The sequence below is a fragment of the Seriola aureovittata genome, chromosome 20, assembly GCF_021018895.1.
Source record: "Seriola aureovittata isolate HTS-2021-v1 ecotype China chromosome 20, ASM2101889v1, whole genome shotgun sequence".
NCBI lineage: Eukaryota > Metazoa > Chordata > Actinopteri > Carangiformes > Carangidae > Seriola > Seriola aureovittata.
Genome location: NC_079383.1, coordinates 20,344,953 through 20,365,399, shown reverse-complemented (window position 1 = coordinate 20,365,399; position 20,447 = coordinate 20,344,953). Strand labels below are relative to the sequence as shown.

Sequence of the window (20,447 nt, the reverse complement as noted above, 5' to 3'; positions counted from 1 at the left end):
TGTGAAACAAACAGATTCATTAAATGTCGAAAACTAATAAGCAAAATATTTTAAGGCGTTGGCAGATTGGATATTTTACATGTGACAAATTCCAATAATGTAGGGAAGCGTATGTGATCGACTAGCGCTCGTACGATACTGAGGAGCATCTGAATCTGTGGCTACAGTTTTGTAATTCCACCTTCCCGTGTGAACCGTGTTCTCATGAAGCTGTGGCTTTGCTCATTTTAGACGATTCACGGATGCTACCACATGCAGAGTGTTTGGACTGAATGTTTGGCAAAGACTCATCATGCACAACAAAGTGATTGTTTTAAATTTAGCCTCGGATTTACCCCCCCCACCCTACCCCCCCTTATTCTTTTTGTTAACTGCCAAATAAAAGAAAAACTTATCATTGGACTAAACGCACAGAGTTTATGATAATCACTGTAAATTAGTTCAAGTGTTTTGCGGGGCAATTAGAGGATCTGAGGCGAGGTATTTTTAGGTGGTTGGCATGCTAAAAGCTTAATTATCCATTTTAATTCTCAACCATATTCCTGTTTATTCTGTTACTATGATTCTTTGATTCATAAAATTGTCACTAGAGAGGCTGATATCTGGACGCGTCGCTCTGCGGCTCAGTCTTAACGAGCCAACAGCCCGAGTCAATCAGTATGAAAAAGGACTTAAATGAAGTTTTGCAGTCTTATTATTCTGATTAGGAGAGAAGCTGAGATGCAGTGGAGTCTGTATCTGCAGTTTTACCTGCTGTGCAGTCTGAGCATGTTGCCCTGAATAAACCGATGTCCTCTTTCTCTTCCATCTCCCTCAGTGGAAGCAGCGGGGGGAGCAGCAGCAGGGAGAACAGCGGCAGCAGCGGAATTGGCATTCCCATCGCAGTGCCTACACCCTCCATCCCCATGTCTGGCCCAGGTGAGCGTTGATAACTGCACAGCGAGCCGCCGCCGCAGCAGCCGCAGCAGCAGCAGCTTTCAGTAAACAGTTACTACAGGCCGGTAGGTCTGATATAAGGCAGGGGCAGGATTGTACTCTACCAGCTTCAGGCATTTTGAAAAGCCTGCAATAAAACCTGCCCCTCCCTGTCTCACAGAGCTGCTAACCCACCTGAGAATGTCATTAAATTTGGTTTTGGAGCTTTTATTTCCCCCCTTTCCCATGCTCCCATGCTCCCAGCACTGGTTAAAGGGATTTTCTGTCCTTATAAGAACTCTTTTGAGTATAAAAATGAACAAATATCTCCTGTTTATATTCCCAAAATATCCAGGTTTTTTTGCACTCGGAAACTCGTATCAGTTGAATTCTTGTCTGTTTGACCTGCGTGAAACAACATAACACTCTTTAAACATTGACAGGCAGCGATGAGAATACAGGGCCCTGCTGTTTGCACAGTGCACATGCCTCTGTCAGAGTTTACTTTCGTACATAAATTAAACCACAGCCAGAGTGACAAGTCTAAAGTGCAAATCTGCAAATAACTGCAAAAAAGAACAAGTTTTAGTTTAAAAAAAAAATATATATATACAAATTTGGAGCACCCAAAATCAGGAAACAGGTTTCTTATTTTCTTTTTCTTTTTTAAAAATATAATATGCATGAATATAACAATGATAGCACTACATGACAAGGTGTAAATTTGACAGTCCCTGTGAAAATAGTGAGACTACTCTACACAAAGCCTATGTTTACCAGACAGGGATTAAGCAGGCCCATTGTGTTCTAAGCACAGCTGATTCTCTATCCTACTGTGTAAATAGGCCAAGCTGTGTTAGGCCTGCTGCTTTACAGTGGAACAGTAAGGCCCAGATAACACCACGTTACACACTACACACTACACATAGCACTGCATTACGCCGTACGCATGCCAGAGATCGCACCGCGTTTCACTTCTGCTGCTATGAGGGAGAAATATTTTGGGTTTTATGTATTAGCTGTTCCACCTCAGCACCCAGGATCGTGCCAGCAATACAGGACTAACCGTACAAGCCGGTCGCCATGGAAACACTCAGTTCATGCCACAAAGAAGTGTGTGCGCGGAGCGGAGCTGTGCCTTGACAAAGTCGAAGTGCTCCCCAAGCCCCACAGGGTTCGCGAGTGAAGCGATGTGCTGTTATGTAACTGTAAAGGTGCAGGAGGCGGGTGAGGACACGCTCCCGTTTCCAGCTTCAGTATCAAACTAATGTAAATACTCCTTTCAGTCCCACCCATGTCTGCTCCCCTGGGAGCCCCGCCGCCTCCCCCACCCCCTCCTCCTCCTCCTCCTCTACTACCTCCACCTGCTCCCCCAATGGCCGGGCTCACCCCCCCAGCACCAGCACCACCACCACCTCCACCACCACCACCCATAGGTGAGACTCCTCGAACCCTGAGGCTGCTCCCGTTCTGCCTGCTGTCTGGAGGGTGGACGATCAGCACGTCTTTTTATTATGATCCTTCTCATGAAGCACGTGCACAAATAAGGGTGTTGTGGGTATGGATGGGTGCCTGTCTGTGCACACTGCAAGCAAAACCGGCTCTTATTAACATATTGTTAATGTCATAGAGTAGTAAATTTCTTTTGGTTTTTAAAGTTTAAATGAATAAGTAGACGTAACTTGCCAAGAAGCATTAATTAGGTAATGGAAAGAAAAACTTTATCCCCCAAATTTGTGCTTCCTGGGCAAAAGTATTATCAATGAAATGTAATAACATTATTAAAGGGATGAGGAAGGATGGGAATCTGGCTGTTGACAAGTAATAGCTGTGGCCAACTTTTCTCTGCCAATAAACTTGTTGACCTAAACACATCAGCCAAAATGTCCCAGTTGTTTCAGCTCTGTGGATGCTTGCAGTGTGAACAGGCTGTGTATGTGTTTCTGTCTGCAGACACAACAGGGCACAGTTTACATACTAAAACCTCAGTGGTGGTGGTACTTTTACTTTCTAATTCTTTACCGATCTGTTATTGGCTAATTTAAGAAGTCTCATATCGCCTAAGGTCTGGATAAAGTTAATTAGTGCCTGCAGAATCTCCAAACTTGTTCGTTTACATTTGATCTCGAGCTGCTGTTCATCTCAGCCCATTGGCGATTCACATTTACAACTTTAAAAACCTAAAAATTCAGGAGTAAAGTGTGTGCAGTGTTTCCCTACAAAGATAAAATGAATTTACCTTGAGGGCTGTGAGACTTCTTTGGCACAGGTAGAGTACGTCACTGTTTCATTTGATTTCCTTTTCTATTTCCCGGAAAACTGACTGAGGTTAAAGCTGCTGTACCCGCCGTTCCATGCTAACTTCAAAATCAGCTTCTTTTGTAACTAAGTGGAAATTTATGCATCACTAAATTAAAACTGGTTGTACCAGATGTATAGATTTATCATTACCAAATATTTACACTGAGTAACTGCCAGTTGTAGCTGTTACGTAGCTAACCGAACCATGGGTCTTATGTTAGCATGCTAACATAAGACCCGAGTTGATTGAAGAGTAAAAGAAGTAACTGAATGTGGAAGACATACCTGATACTTAATGAAAATGTTCTTATAATCATGTAAAGTGGATTTTTTGGGAGATTTTAAATTACATTTCACAAAATACCTGAAATGACAAAACATTGTGCTAATAATGTTAGGCTAGCTAGCTAAACAACCAAATCACATTGGTTACATTAGTGTAACTGGCTATTTCCATGGATATTTCCCACATAATTTTAATTATCAGACTAACTACTAACTCTGAAACACATTTATTTCTCCATGAATGCATATATACATTAAAAAAAAAAAAAAAAAAAGAAGTAACATTTACATTAGTTAAGTTTAACATATTGTTTACCCCCTTAAAACTATTAGATTAGAACGTACGTGATGCTACAGTGACTTCCTGTTTACATAGTTGAACAGCAATAAGTTTACACATTACTAAAGTCTTAACTAGGTTAGACAGTTGTTAAGTTTTAAGAGCGTGGTAATTAACTAGTTTAAAACTAGTTAGTAGTTACTGAAGTATTAGGTGCCAGTTATGGAAATAGAAAAAACATGGAGACATGATTTCTGGGTAATGAAGTTCTAAAACATTCAAACAGCCATTTGGATGCTGCAAATGTTCAATATTGCTTGATGCAGCTTTAATTTACAAGTTGTATTGACTCTGAATCACTGAGTGATACTTGTTTTGATTTACTCCCGAGAGCTCTGCAAAGACTGAGACACATCCAGCTGTTTGATTGGTATCAACTCCGGTGTTTGTACAGTGGCTGCTCGTATCTGATCGACTCCAGCCAAATTGAAATTCTTCAACAAGATGATCACTTGGAAGTTTCCCTCAAAACATCAGCGCACACTTTCAGACATAATTACTGCTGCCGGGCACAATATGGAGAAGTTTGTTTGCCGTTGTGTTTCTTCAGAATCTTTACTTCCTCTGGTTCCACCCATCCCCAACTGAGAGCAGGGCCTCTCCCGAGAGACACTGCGTTATCTAGAAATATGGACAGGAAATACTCAAACAGACAAACAGTTTTTTAACCCCATTCTGTCTCTCTGTATTTTTTTTGTTTTGCACACACACACACATTCTCACACTGTTCGCACGGTCTTTAAATATTTGAGTGTATTTAATGTTGCAGTAATGCTGCTGTTTGAAGAGATGGTTCGGGTTGTACTCAGACGACCGGTGTACTCGATCGTGAACTCTCGAGTAGATATTTAAACCCACGTCCATGAAAAGAGAGTGAAGAAGTTTTTTTTCTTTTCACTGCCGGTTCTGTTGAACCCTGAAGGATTAGTCTGTTCTGTTGCTGCTCTGTTCTGTTTTCTCACTGAACCTTCCCCCCCTTTGCTTTTCCTTTTTTGCTATATTTTCTAAAGAAACTTGAAGTGCTGGATTTATTTTTGACGACCTCTTGAGACTCTCTTGTGTTTCATTTTACCCTGGTGAAATGTCTCTGTGAGAATTTTATCAGTTGATAATCTGCGTTGCATCCCTAGCTCATCGGCTTCCTCTGATTGGTTATTGATTGTCTTTTCAGAAGGTGTGGGGCTCTAATCAGAATTTAAAAGCTCACATTAACTTTTACACTGTTGATGATTCATGTTGTGGGTGCTTTTTTTTTTTTCCTTCTTCCCCTTTCCATCTCCTCTATCTAACCCCCATCTTCCCTCTTTGGTCCTGTCCGTCTTTCCTCTCTTCCTTCCCTGTGTTTTTGGGTTTTTCTAGCGGTGGCCCCTGGGCCTGGTCTGGGCCCCGCTCCAATGTCCCAGTTTGGAACCATCTCGCGGCAGATTTCGCGGCACAACCCTTCCAACTCCTCTATCTCTATGGTTTCGGCCACGGGCACCTACCGCCGGGCGCCGTCGGTCACTTCCCAGTTCTCCTTGCAGCAGCAGCAACAACTACAGCAGCAGCAACAGCAACAGCAGCAGCAGCAGCAACAACAACAGCAGCAGCAACAACAGCAGCAGCAGCAGCAGCAGCAGCAACAACAACAGCCTCATATTAATGGAGGCACTCCCGGCTACGGCCAGAACTCAAGTAAGGCCCTTCTGTCTCCAACCCACGCCTGCGTTATAGAGTCTAAACTGTCACTGAAGCACAAAACCTCACATTTCTTCCAAATGATGCACAGTCACAAACTAAAGCAAGCTAACCTTTGTAGCCACAGACCAGTATTTCATATCTGCAAGTGAGTCACTGCTTTCCGAAGGTCAAGCTTGAATTCTTGTCAGAATTATTGACTTTTCCCCTTAACTCCCTGTAAGTGCAGGTTAATGCCTTTATATTTTATTCTTATTTTATTTTATCTAACTGTGGGATGTCTTTAGTATTGATGCAGAACGCCTCGTCCTTGAGTTCAACAGAAGAGGCGGTGCAGACAGTCTGTCTGCTAACGACGCGCAGTCACAGTTTTTGGCATCGCCAGAAATGCATAGTCAAACATTGACCTTTTAAATGTAGTTCTTTGTTTGCTTTAAAACTTAACTTCCTACTGTCTAAAACCTAGGCTCCGTTTCTACCTGTTATCAACCTGCGATCAGTATCTGGAGAAAATCACATCTGATTCACGGGTCTTTGCGTTTACACCTGCTATTAATGAGCATTATCTCAATTTTCCCCTGCGTTGAGATCAAGTCTCATTATGCATATTAGTTAAGCATGTTACAATCCAAGAAGAGCGACGCTTGGTTTGTACGTCATTCATTTTTAATCACGTCACTTTTTCAGGGAAAGACTTTCTAGCTACTGGTGCAACTTGCAGCTTGAGATAGCTGTTAAGTGATTAAGATTTTCTTTGTATTGTCTTCCCGTCGACCATGCAACATTTGTTATCCCAGGTCTGTTAGACTTTTTAGACTCGTTACTGCGACTTTTACACTTTATTTTTGGAAGTTTACGGTCAATATACATCATTTACATAAAAATTTACCTTGTTTTTGGGTTAAAGAAAATAAAATTTTGAATTATTTTGAGTCACGTTACAATCAGAGGAACAGGGATATGTCAACTTTTAGTCAGGATACTGTTTGGAAACCGCAGATGCTATTAATTTGAATAAAACACCAAAAATTCAATGAAAATAGTGATAATTTGCAAAGATTGTAGTAATGAACAATTCATGTTATTTTCCAAGCAAGTTACATGAAAGAAAAAACATATTTCTGCCATAAAAACATTTGAAAAAGGGGCAAATTTGGACAACAGGAGGGTTAAGTATGTGGTCACACTGTACAAATTACATTTACACCTGGCTGACATCAGATCACAGTGTGTGATCTCATTTCCATAAGATGATTATCAACCTAGAAGTGCATTCACCAAAGCGCTGGTTTTAATATGTCACTGCCACTGTTGATCAAATGATCCGGGAGGAAAAGTCTGAGAAAATGTAAAATAAGAATTCAAAGTACAAAACTACAACAGGTTCCAAAGGGAGTTCAGCAGCCTTGCCTGGAATTTAGGTTGACAGACATTCAAGGCAAACAGTGCCCCCTTGTGGCCGTTGTTGTTACTCGCTGATTTCACAGTGGGAACTCTCCGATTGACAGAAATCAAACGTAATCTGCAGTTTATCCTCTGGCCTCAGAGATCCCCAGATACCCTGTGAAATCTCATCACAGTCACAGACGTCATTCAACTTTTCAGTCTTACAGCGTTTTTTTTTTTTTTTTTTATGTCTGATTCTGCGGAGGCGCTGCAGCTGCAGTTGATCAAGTTCATGTGGCAATCGTAATTTTAATAATTGATTTGGTCATTTTTCTCTAGAAAATGTTCAAAATATTTAAAAAATAAATAAAAAATGTGTGAGTCAGCGCTCGATCTGTCACTGCTGCGAATCACTGTCTGGTTCCATCAGATGTGTTCATGCTCACAGTTGTTGCAGTGTGTTTCTTTAGTCTCTGTCAGTGTTGTGTTTGCTTGGGATTGGGATGCACTCTTTAACTGTCTTCTGTACATTCTTGGTAACTGATGGGCTTTCTCTTTGTTTTTGTTTTTTTCTTTCTTCCTCTGTTGCTCTCTTTCTCTGCATTTTTCTTTGCCGGCTTTCAGTGTCTATCGCTCCTCCTCCTCCCCCCATGCCCCAGCTGACTCCACAGATACCTCTGACTGGCTTTGTGGCCAGGATGCAGGAGAGCAGTAAGTGAAGAGGCTAAGAAAAATACTTTCCTCCTTATCTGTGCCAACTATTCCCACTCTGACATCACCCAGCATGCATTGTGCTTGTTCATCGTCCGTCCTCTTCTCTCCTTCTGTTGAGATCAACCTCTTGCAACAATGTACTATCAAAGAACATGTCTCATTAGATTGTTTCATCATTTTATTACACTTGTAAGCAGCTTTATTTGTTGTTTGGACACAGATTCATTTATAAAACTACAGTTTCTTATTGTTTTTCAGGGGTGTGAGACATAGATTATGGAATAATCTCACTTGGCAAGAGAAGTGACATTTTAAAATACATGCAGGAGAGAAAATAATGAAGTCTGTTGCTGCCACAGACTGTTTTTAATTTAGTTATTTAGTTGATCTATTTACTGGTTGAAGCGCAACAGGATTGAGTTCATTTGAGGTGAATAATAATGTTTTAAGTGGGAAAAAAATGCCAAAAAAAGGGGGTCACTGCAGGGCAGGGCTGGAGAAGACAGGGCTCTTTGCTGCCCCCTGCTGGTCCAAAACATGCAGTGTTGGAGTATTGGGTGCATTATTTCTTGACAGAAGCAACTTTAAATGTCAGCGATGGACATTTATTAATGGATAATATTAAAGTGTTCATTAAAACAATAGAAAAGCCTCTACAATACCCCCCCCCCCCATATGGATGCTGTCAGACAAACCTCTAACATACTTAATAGCATGACTCGGCATGTGAGATCAATTAAGTGTTCATGAATCATGTGTAATTTTCCTTTTTTTCTGTAAATGCATGACTGAATAGAGCCACAACAAGAGGAGCACAAACTACACAGCTCACTTAAGAGGCTTTAAATGTACACTATATCATCCTATTAAGCGATCCACGGGAAGTCCTAACAGCGATGCAGCCTGCTTGATGAATTTAATATTCAAAAAAAAAGAAAACCTTCCATACACACTGTTCTGCATGTCCTATCATTACTCCTGCATGGTTCAGCCGCCGCCCTCTCCATCACAGGCTCATGCAAACCGGTGATTCTTCAACCTTTTGAACCCAACTCGGTAAAGTCTTCTCAGTGATCTCACTTCTCCGTCTGTTCCAACACAGTTGCAGATACCCCTACTCCACCTCCCCCTCCCCCTCCGGACGACATGCCCTTGTTTGACGACTCTCCTCCACCGCCGCCGCCTCCTCCGGTGGATTACGAGGAGGAGGATGCTGCTGTCGTGCACTACAACGACCCCTACGCTGACGGAGACCCGCAGTGGGCTCCAAAGAACTACATCGAGAAAGGTTTGTCCAAGAAAATAAACTTACTTTTACGGAAACTCTTGTCTTCTCATCTATAGTTTATTAATTAATTGGATACTCACTTTGTACTTCTCTCGTCAGTGGTGGCCATCTACGACTACGCCAAGGACAAGGACGACGAGTTGAGTTTCATGGAGGGGGCGATCATCTACGTCATCAAGAAGAACGACGACGGCTGGTATGAGGGCGTGTGCAACGGCGTCACCGGCCTGTTCCCCGGCAACTACGTGGAGTCCATCATGCACTACGCCGACTGAAGGGACCTCGCAGTAACAGTACAGTCTATTTATTCAGTCATATCATAATCCACTGAGAGACTGACAGCAGAAATCTTGACTCCGCATAGACATAACTGTATGATCCTCTTTTGATATGACAGAATGTTCTTTCCCTAACTGATTGCAAATAAAATGAAAAGTAATATCTATTTAGTTTATTTTGGTGTTAAATGGGCGGGTGGGGGACATTTATGGAATATGTAAAATAATAATTAAAAAAAAAATGTTTTTAAAAGAATTGGACTGCACGTGCTCTCGCCGGTTGAACTCAAAGACGATGGTCGCACAGCTGAAGGATGTACATCTCGCCTGGACAAAGATTTGTGATTCAGAACTGAATCCTTTTGTGAACAAGAGTATTAGGTTTTATGGAACAAATAAAAAAAAAAAATAAATAAAAAATGTTAATGTCACGTACGCACCTTCAGTTGAAGTGTCTGTACTGTCAGTTGTATATAATGTGAGCTGCAGCCGCTCTGGGTTTCTGTAATGTAAATTCAGTGAATGTCGATTATATGATAGTTTTCATTAGTGGTGCCCTCCACGACGCCATGAGGCCCGTTTGTACGGTGAACAAACACGGACACGGCCTGTCAATAATCCACAAATTTAAATACTGTAAATGGTATTTCAAAGAAAGTTATTTCTGAAAAAAATCACTTTGGCGTTAAAAGCATGCAAAATTTTAAGAGATATAATGTAATCTTAAGTTTATTGCCATTATGCTTCCATTATGTTGTAAGTGTACTCACCTTTTTTTATTTTTTTTTGTTTTAATTTTTATTCCACTGTTGTAATCACTGAACTTTTTAGACTCTGAAGTAATTTTCAGGCTTTCCCGTGGTCTCACCTTTTTTTTTTTTTTTAAATGCGGATTTGTCATTTTAACTTAAAAAATCCTAAAAATGAAAGAGAGATCACTTTGTCGAGCGTTTCGATCAGTTTGAAGCAAGAAAACACATTCCATTTTTTTTTTTTTTTTTTGGCTTATTAGCAAAGCATTTAAAAGATAATGTCACATCACTGTTATATCCTCTATACTAATCCACACACAATCTGTAGGATCCATTGGTAACTGGCAATAACAGACTTCGGCTCTGATAGACGGCGTGCGGTGACGGTTAGACTGGAATTGTCGTGCCTAACACTGCCATGTGACAAATTTCAGATGTAACGCAGTAGACCAATAAACAACTCTAATACCTCCTCAGTCTTCTCAAAGCAACAACGACCTGCTCTGGGTTCAAGGACCATGTTGACTGCTCCGAACATGAAGTCCTCTGGGCTGCACAGGTGTACATATTTAACTCAAGAAATCAGCCAATCAATATTAGGTTTCACTCAGGTCTCGAAATCATCTTAACATTGTTTTTTTTTGTTTTTGGTTAGCCCTCAAACATTCATCTAACATGATCTTGACTTTCAAACGCAAGGTTAACACGCAGTGGTCGCCATGTACCGTTTCAGGATACTGCAGCTGATGCCTTGATGTTTTGCCCATTTGCTTTAGTATTTCCAAATTTAAAAAAAACACAAAAAAAAAACATGTTCTGGCTCAATTTCATGGGTAGAATATATTGAAATCTATCTCTGTCTGCCCTTCATTTGTACATATAAAATGTTGATTGAAAAATTAATGTACAGTCTTTTATAATAAACAATTCTATGTACAACATGCATGTGTGGTCACTCGGAGGAAATCAAAAACACAGAGCAAGAGATTGATTTAAATAATAAAAAAAAAGAAAAACTGTTGGTTTATTGAGCACACAGTCATTGCAGATGTTAAGGCCTTCAGTTGTTACAGGGCACTTTGCATTACAGAAGTAACCTCATAACATTTCACAAGTCAAAAAGACACGACTGTTTGGCCTTTTTAAAAAGGTGTGGACGGATCTCGAAAACACATTAACACAGATCCAGACGCTCCTGACACCCATGACAATTATGCACTTTTTTTTTTATATACATATATATGTATATGTATATATATATATCTATCATTTGGAATAAGAGATTGTTCAACAACTCCACAGCTCAGGACTAGCAGGTAACAAACTGTGTTCACTCACAGTCTGCTAGTCCGAGTCATGGGGAGGCAGTTGTAGTTACAGTACTGTACGTGTTGAAGGTATTGGTTGCAGTTTGCGGTGGCATCCCATGATTTAAAGATTATAATTCATTTCCAGATCATCGCCGTGATTTCATGTAGGAAGCCGAAATCACAAGGATGTGCATTAAAAACCCAAGTGTATTTATATGTCAAAAACCATTTTAATAGGACTAACCCATACGTATGTTTCAGGAGAGAGCCGTGAAACAACAGGTTTGTCGGTTCGGGGGAGACCCCCCCCTTCAAGCTGCTCCGATTCTCAGTAAGTGTTCTGACAAAGCTTGCTCCCCTTTTCCATTTACAGTTGGCACTAAAAACCAGCACCGGGGGGAGGGGGGGGTGTCCCCCGAACCGAACTCCCCATCGCTTCCCTCTCCGTTTCTGACCTCCCTCGCCCTGTGCAGACACACACACACACACACACAGACACGGTGAAGGGGGGAGGGGGGGAGGTCAGGGTGAGTTGTCTTTCAACAGGTAGCTGCCTGAAGTGAACCCCCCCCACCACCACCACCCACACCCCCCCAGCAGGAGGAGGCTCATTTGTCTCTGGTGAGCACCATCTCAGTGAGCCTGATGAGGGCGTCTCTCTCTGGGGACGGCCTGAGCATACTGATCTGTCGGATGGCTTCTTGACAGTAACGCTGGGCCAGGAAGTTGGTCTGTTGCACGCCATCGCTCTGAAGCAGAAACAAGATGTGGGGGGGGGGGGCGGTAATATTAGTTAATGTCTAGCTTATAATAATATGTCTGACACAGGAAGGACGACATTGTTTCCTTACAGAACTTATTGAGGATATAATTATCTGTGACTGAAAATATCTGTAATCTCTATTTAATACATTTCAGGACCTTACATGACAATAATATCAACACTTAAAGGTCCTAATTGTTCCTGTGTTTTATTTAAAGTGTTGATCCATTTGTAATTTTTGTTATTATGTATTATTGGTCATACCTGAAGGACGTATTGCCAAGCTCGATCTACATCTCCATTAGAGCTGAAACGCCTCATGATCATTGCATGAAGCTCAGGAAACTAAAAAAAAAAAAAAGAAATAGAGATAAAGACTCTTGTGTACAGTTTGTATTAAAACCTGAACATGTTTCCAGTTTAAATAATAAAATGTTGGTCTCACCTGCTGACAAGCAAACAGGACTGGTCCAGTGGCCAAGCCCAGTTTGAGATCTGCAGCTGAGGGCTTCCCCAGGTGATTGGCCCCTGATGTGAAGTCCAAGACATCATCCACTAACTACAGGGCAGAGACAAATAAACTCGTATTGTAACTCTAGTTCTCACTTTGCAAATATAACTGATGTGATTTGAACACATAAACATCAGAACATGCCTGAAATGCGATGCCAACATTCTTCCCATACTGGTAGGCGATTTCATGAACTTCGGGATCAGAATTTACCAGAATGGATACCTTAAATAAAAGAGGACAGACAGTCAACAAAAAACACTTAAGTGCAGAAACTGAGGCCTCCTTCCATCTCTGGGCTATTTATGTGCAGACAGAACGTACATACTGCTTTACAACTGTTTGCAATAAGACTCGCCGTCTTCTTGAAGGTTTTCTCGAGGTAGTGCTTGAATCTCTCGTTCTCGTTCTCCTTGGAACCCAGCTGCATGAATTCACCTGGAAGCACAATCGGTATAGATCAGGCATTGAAATTCACCAACGAGGACGAGGAAAACCGATTTGGACAGTTTGAGTGCTAAACCGTACCTCGTACCAGGTCTTCTATGACCTGTGACAACACTTTAACCACAGTGTTGTTTCCAATACGAGCCAAGGCCATGGAGGCGGCTGAGAGGATGAAATCTCCTGCCAGGATCGCCTGGAAGAGAGGACAAAAAGAAAATTACATATATATATCCTCAAATAAAATATTATCAGGTGAGATGAAGAGGAAAGAAGCCGTTACCTTTCTTTCACCCCACACTTCATTGATGGTTCTCTTTCCTCTCCGCTTATCTGATCCATCTATGACGTCATCATGCACCAGGCTGGCAGTGTGGATCATTTCTGAGATCATAGCTATGGCCCTCTGCCCTGGGAGCAAATCTCTGCCGAAAGGACAAAGGCCGGCGACAGATTGCAGGAAGTGAGATGAAATAAAAACCCTGGATTATGATTCATATAACAATTTAAGAATCGCTGTCACAAGGCGTGGTGCATCTTCTCTGTAACCAGTGTATCACAGGTCACTTGTAAATGAGTTGTGTTCTTTTAAATTGTGATAAAATCTTACCCCGCTCTGTTGCTGTGGATGTTGAGAGCCCGGGCCATCAGGACAACAATCATTGGTCGGATTGCTTTGCCCTTGCCATCAAAGTAGTAGTCACATAGTGACTTCAGCTCTTCTTTAGATACAAACAGCTCCTGTGAAGCAGAGTAATACAATTCATGTCTTTTATTTCAATCATAATCTACTAGTGTCCGAACACTTGGTACGAGATTCTGCACAAATTTTGGGATGCTTGTTTATTTATTGAAAATGTACCTTTTTGATATCATCATATAAACTTGTAAGGTCTTTCTGGGCTAACGTGAAGGGGTCCTTGAGCTTTGCATCACTGTGTAACGTTCTGCAGCAACAAGACTGTAGTGTGGGATACAGCAACCGTGACTTGTGTCTGCAGAGAGAGACATATAAACATAAACTGTGATAATACAACAAATGATATGTGTAAGAAATGAAGACCCCAGGATCACATCACAACTCACCTGTTTAGAGATGAGATAAAGTTTAAAATTTTTGGGTTTATCTGTGTAGATGATGATGGCTGTCCCTGAAATCAAAATACAAAAAGGGTAGACAAAGACAGATTATCAGTTCAGGCACATTTTATTATAATAACTTCAGAAAATAAACAAGCATAATTTGACAGGGATCATATACACTACTTTTTTAATTACTGTTGTGAATTTGGGGATTTTAGCAAGCTGAGGTAGGTAGGAAATTCTATACATAGACCCTCATGTTAGTAAATTTAATTTATACAGAGAATAAGCGAACAGGAACTTCCTGTGATTCATCATGATAAATACAAATAATTTAAGAAAATGTCTGATACCTTGGATTATGGTTTGTGCTTAAGATTTTTTTGAATGATGGTTTATTTAAATTGAGGGAGCAAGTCTGGAAAAGCACACAGGAGTCAATGTCAAATGAATGAATGAATGAATGAATGAATGAATGAATGAATGAATGAATGCAACAAAATCGAAATGACCGGAAACTAGACAAGATTTGTTAGGGTTCGTAGGACAACAGGCTAAATAAAGGACAGAGCTTAGTGTGCCTTCCCTATAGTATCTGGAGCAGGTCTTGACCTTTATGTGTGCAGGATAAGTTGAACAAGCCAACACCCCTGCAACAAGTCACCATTCAATTACGAAATTCTTACAAAACGCACACGTTACCCTTTGCAATAGGCACATGGCAGAATGTCAGGAAATGCAACACACACTGCAGTGAAACACATGTTGGCTGAATGAGACTACCATTCACTGGGACCGGCTGACAGCTCGGTCCCATGTATGACCTTCCTAGCTGGGTTTGACAGCACTCCCTTCCCGGCGTCCTGCCAGCCGCAAAACTCACCTCGTTCCCCGGCCTTGAGCTCCACGACGGCCGCCCCAGAGAGGACGCCGAGAAAGACACAGACCTGCAGTTAAAATGCCACAAGGTTTCCAATAAACTCGCACTCGTACAGTTTGTACTCCACCTCCGGCATTGCCTCCACATTGGACCCGCCATGTTCCACAGCCCGCACGCGTCACCTTCGGCTCATATAATTTAACGGAACCGGAAATGAGTAACCGGGGTCCGTTGGTGACGCTCCGTAAATTGGATTTAACGTTAGCAACAGAAGGCAGAATATTTAGAGACACACAATTGTTTCCCTTCAAGATGACATTCATGTTCTCTGGAATGCAGTGGTAGAAATAAACTACTGTTTGTTTTCTCCAGAAAATATACGAGCGTAAGTTTTGGAGATAAGGCTACTAGCTGGTTAGCTAACAGTTAGCTTAGGTAACTGTAGCTACTGGGGTTTTCAGTAGAACTAATGTTTAATATTTGAGATAGTTTTAAAAACAAACCAGACAAAGTTATGTTAGCCTACCTGGTTTCCACAGTACGGCTAACTGCTTTGACTTAGGGTTGTTTTTTGTTATTTATTTAGGATTAAGCTTACCTGAGGTTAGGCTATAAGATACTAAGTTATGAAAGCTCATAGTATAATAAGGGGGGGGGGGGGGCGCCATAGTATATGTGATGATATATTAATATAAAAAAGGCATAAAAATGTCAAAAAAGTCCTACTATAGTACGGCAAAGAAAATGGCAAAAATCATCATAGTATGGCATAAAATGTGTAAAAACGTCATAGTATAGTATGGCATAAAATTGCCATAGTATAATAAGGCATAAAAATCTCAAAAAAAACAGCATAGTATAGTATGGAATACGATTGTCGTAGTATAGTAAGGCAAAAGAAATGTCAAAGTATAGTATGGCATAAAAATGTCAAAAAACGTCTTACTACAGTAAGGGATAAAATTCTCAAAAACATCTTTGTATAGTTTTACATAAAAATGTCAAAAAACGTCATAGTATAGTATGCCATAAAATTCTCAGAAAACATCATAGTATATTGTGACATTAAATTTATCAAGAAACATCAAATTATAGTATGGCATAAAATTCTGAAAAAAAAACGTCATAGTATAGTATGGCATAAAATTCTCAAAAACATCATAGTATATTGTGACATGAAATTTTCAAAAAACATCACATTCTAGTATGGCATAAAATTCTTAAAAAACGTCATAGTATAGTATGGCATAAAATTCTCAAAAACATCATCGAAAAGTTTGGCAATAAGCGTGAAAACGTCATGGTGTAATAGGCCCTCAAAAGCAAAAAAAAAAACAATATAGTAAGACAAAAAAATTGAAAATATGACAAAGTATAATAAAGCATAATACTATCAGAAAATGTCATAATTTGGGAAGGTATGAACACGTCATGATATAATAAGGCCATAAATGTCAAAGAATGTCATAATATAGTATGGCAAAAAAATTGAAAAAATGACAAAGTATAATAAAGCATAAAACCATCAGAAAACGTCATAATTTGGGAAGGTATGAAGACGTAATGATATAATGAAGCCCTAAAAACAAGAAAAATTACATAGTATAGTATGGCAAAAAACGTGAAAAAACGGCATAGTATAGTATGGCAAAAAAATTGAAAAAATGACAAAGTATAATAAAGCATAAAACCATCAGAAAGCATCATAATTTGGGAAGGTATGAAGATGTAATGATATAATAAGGCACTAAAAGCAAGAAAACAACATAGTATAGTATGGCAAAAAACATGAAAAAACGGCATAGTATAGTATGGCAAAAAAATTAAAAAAAATGACAAAGTATAATAAAGCATAAAACCATCAGAAAACGTCATAATTTGGGAAGGTATGAAGACATAATGATATAATAAGGCCCTAAAAGCAAAAAAAAACAACATAGTATAGTATGCCAAAAATGTGAAAAAAACGGCATATTTTAGTATGGCAAAAAAATTGAAAAAATGACAGTATAATAAAGCATAAAACCATCAGAAAGCGTCATAATTTGGGAAGGTATGAAGACGTAATGATATAATAAGGCCCTAAAAGCAAAAAAAACAACATAGTATAGTATGGCAAAAAAACGTGAAAAAACGGCATAGTATGGCAAAAAAAAAAAAAAATGCAAACACTGAGATTTGAACTCACAACCTTCTCTTTATGAAGCATCAGTTCTAACTATTGTACTAATTTGTCTCTCCTTGTTTCATCATATATTTAACCATCAGGACATCAAAGTATGGTGAGAAATGAAAGCATCATAGTGTATTGAGGCATAAAAATGTCAAAAAACATCATAAGACATAAGATTCTCAAAAACTTTGTAAGGCATGAAAATGTCAAAAAAGTCATAGTATAGTATGCCATAAAATTGTCATAGTACAGTAAGGCGTAAAATTCTCAAAAACATCATAGTGTAGTATGGCATAAAATTCTCAAAAAAACGACATAGTATACTATGGCAAAAAAATTGAAAAAAATGACAAAGTATAAAAAAGCATAAAACCATCAGAAAACGTCGTAATTTGGGAAGGTATGCAGATGTAATGATATAATAAAGCTCTAAAAGCAAAAAAAAAAAGACATAGTATAGTATGGCAAAAAACGTGAAAAAACGGCATAGTATAGTATGGCAAAAAAATTGAAAAAATGACAAAGTACAATAAAGCATAAAACCATCAGAAAATGTCATAATTTGGGAAGGTATGAAGATGTAAGGATATAATAAGGCCCTAAAAGCAAGAAAAACAACATAGTATAGTATGGCAAAAAACATGAAAAAACGGCATAGTATAGTATGGCTAAAAAATAAAAAAAATGACATAGTATACTATGGCAAAAAAATTGAAAAAATGACAAAGTATAATAAAGCATAAAACCATCAGAAAACGTCGTAATTTGGGAAGGTATGCAGATGTAATGATATAATAAAGCTCTAAAAGCAAAAAAAAAAAAGACATAGTATAGTATGGCAAAAAACATGAAAAAACGGCATAGTATAGTATGGCAAAAAAATTGAAAAAATGACAAAGTACAATAAAGCATAAAACCATCAGAAAACGTCATAATTTGGGAAGGTATGAAGACATAATGATATAATAAGGCCCTAAAAGCAAAAAAAAACAACATAGTATAGTATGCCAAAAATGTGAAAAAACGGCATATTTTAGTATGGCAAAAAAATTGAAAAAATGACAGTATAATAAAGCATAAAACCATCAGAAAGCGTCATAATTTGGGAAGGTATGAAGATGTAATGATATAATAAGGCCCTAAAAGCAAAAAAAACAACATAGTATAGTATGGCAAAAAAACTTGAAAAAATGGCATAGTATGGCAAAAAAAAAAAAAAATGCAAACACTGAGATTTGAACTCACAACCTTCTCTTTATGAAGCATCAGTTCTAACTATTGTACTAATTTGTCTCTCCTTGTTTCATCATATATTTAACCATCAGGACATCAAAGTATGGTGAGAAATAAAAGCATCATAGTGTATTGAGGCATAAAAATGTCAAAAAACATCATAAGACATAAGATTCTCAAAAACTTTGTAAGGCATGAAAATGTCAAAAAAGTCATAGTATAGTATGCCATAAAATTTTCATAGTACAGTAAGGCGTAAAATTCTCAAAAACATCATAGTGTAGTATGGCATAAAATTCTCAAAAAAACGACATAGTATACTATGGCAAAAAAATTGAAAAAATGACAAAGTATAATAAAGCATAAAACCATCAGAAAACGTCGTAATTTGGGAAGGTATGCAGATGTAATGATATAATAAAGCTCTAAAAGCAAAAAAAACGACATAGTATAGTATGGCAGAAAACGGCATAGTATGGCAAAAAACGTGAAAAAACGGCATAGTATAGTATGGCAAAAAAATTGAAAAAATGACAAAGTACAATAAAGCATAAAACCATCAGAAAATGTCATAATTTGGGAAGGTATGAAGACATAATGATATAATAAAACCCTAAAAACAAGAAAAATGGCATAGTGTAGTATGGCAAAAAATGTGAAAAAACGGCATAGTATAGTATGGCAAAAAAATTGAAAAAATGACAAAGTACAATAAAGCATAAAACCATCAGAAAATGTCATAATTTGGGAAGGTATGAAGATGTAAGGATATAATAAGGCCCTAAAAGCAAGAAAAACAACATAGTATAGTATGGCAAAAAACATGAAAAAACGGCATAGTATAGTATGGCTAAAAAATTAAAAAAATGACAAAGTATAATAAAGCAAAAAACCATCAGAAAGTGTCATAATTTGGGAAGGTATGAAGATGTAATGATATAATAAGGCCCTAAAAGCAAAAAGAAAACGACATAGTATACTATGCCAAAAATGTGAAAAAACGGCATAGTTTAGTATGGAAAAAAAAAAAAATCACAAACACTGAGAATTAAACTCACAAGCTTCTCTTTATGAAGCATCAGTTCTAACCATTGTACTATTTTTTTTCTCCTTGTTTCATCATATATTTAACCATCAGGACATCAAAGTATGGTGAGAAATGAAAGCATCATAGTGTATTGAGGCATAAAAATGTCAAAAAACATCATAAGGCATAAGATTCTCAAAAACTTTGTAAGGCATGAAAATGTCAAAAACGTCTGTTACGGCCGTGGCCGTATCCGGGGGACCTTTGTCTTTCCCTATGTGTGTGTGTGTGTGTGTGTGGTTGTGTTGTGTCCTGTCTCGGTCGCCTGTTGTTGCAGTCTGACCCTGCGAGAGGGGATGCCCGTGACGTCACCGGGATTTGCTGGGAGTGTTCCGCCTTTTTCGCCGCACCTTCGATGCTCCAGCTGCAAGCCATCTCCCTTGATTGGCTGGGCCCGCCCCTCGTCTCCACCCCGAGTATAAAAGAACTGTCATTCGGTTGTTCGTGGCGATCTGCGTTGCCCATATGCAGACTCGCCTCCGCGCTGTGTACCTGCGCTTGTGTGATTGTGATTAATTAATTTGAGCCGAGTGAAACAATGTGAAGAGCTAAGGTTGTGTGTTTTTGGTTTGCTAGCGTAAAGTCAAGTGCAGCTTTGTTTGAGATCTGGTGTTTTGTTGTTTTGTTTTTCTTTTGATAGCTGCTCGTGTTTTTTGTGTTAACTGCATTATTGGGTGGCTTTGTTTTTCTTGTGCCGCCTCCCTTTTTGTTTACCCTGTTTACTTTGGTTAATAAATAACCCTATTTAACCCTTAACATTTTGGGTTTTATGTTACTTCCCTTTCCCCTAATGAGCTGGTTGTAACAACGTCATAGTATAGTATGCCATAAAATTGTCATAGTACAGTAAGGCATAAAATTCTCAAAAACATCATAGTGTAGTATGGCATAAAATTCTCAAAAAAACGATATAGTATACTATAGCAAAAAAACTTGAAAAAATGACAAAGTATAATAAAGCATAAAACCAACAGAGAATGTCGTAATTTGGGAAGGTATGCAGATGTATTGATATAATAAAGCCCTA

At 38.9% G+C, this 20,447-nt stretch overlaps 2 protein-coding genes across 8 annotated transcripts in view; one reads left to right on the top strand and one right to left on the bottom strand.

The window, feature by feature from the left end:
• The window catches only part of abi1a (abl-interactor 1a), a 46,614-nt gene extending 36,096 nt beyond the window's left edge, over positions 1-10,518 (top strand). For 2 of the 7 annotated variants that reach the window (XM_056364626.1, XM_056364627.1), the window contains 5 exons: positions 818-918; positions 5,201-5,515; positions 7,529-7,615; positions 8,721-8,906; positions 9,006-10,518. In XM_056364626.1, the coding sequence (XP_056220601.1) occupies positions 818-918; positions 5,201-5,515; positions 7,529-7,615; positions 8,721-8,906; positions 9,006-9,181 (865 nt within the window). In that variant the 3' untranslated portion in view covers positions 9,182-10,518. Of the gene's footprint in view, positions 1-817; positions 919-2,201; positions 2,352-5,200; positions 5,516-7,528; positions 7,616-8,720; positions 8,907-9,005 lie in introns of all 7 variants that reach the window. The other 5 variants (XM_056364628.1, XM_056364632.1, XM_056364629.1 and 2 more) reach the window with 3 other exon arrangements.
• A 428-nt stretch (positions 10,519-10,946) lies between these two features.
• pdss1 (prenyl (decaprenyl) diphosphate synthase, subunit 1) lies at positions 10,947-18,757 on the bottom strand. The gene is made up of 11 exons (XM_056364633.1): positions 14,931-18,757; positions 14,051-14,115; positions 13,827-13,959; positions 13,575-13,705; positions 13,248-13,389; positions 13,049-13,160; positions 12,849-12,958; positions 12,665-12,745; positions 12,455-12,568; positions 12,274-12,354; positions 10,947-11,995 (listed from the first exon to the last, which is right to left on the bottom strand). Exons 1-11 carry the CDS (start codon positions 15,084-15,086, stop codon positions 11,855-11,857), a joined length of 1,266 nt encoding a protein of 421 aa, XP_056220608.1. The 5' UTR covers positions 15,087-18,757; the 3' UTR covers positions 10,947-11,854.
• Between the last annotated feature and the right edge of the window lie 1,690 nt (positions 18,758-20,447).

Bases quoted from the DNA above. Each gene is read 5' to 3' on its own strand.
- pdss1 (XM_056364633.1), bottom strand. From the start codon at position 15,086: ATGGCGGGTCCAATGTGGAGGCAATGCCGGAGGTGGAGTACAAACTGT. The intron at 12,569-12,664 runs GCATGTTCTGAT...TCTGCCCTGTAG, and splicing joins ATGTTGGCATCGCATTTCAG to TTAGTGGATGATGTCTTGGA. The intron at 12,355-12,454 runs GTGAGACCAACA...TTTTTTTTTTAG, and splicing joins TCCTGTTTGCTTGTCAGCAG to TTTCCTGAGCTTCATGCAAT.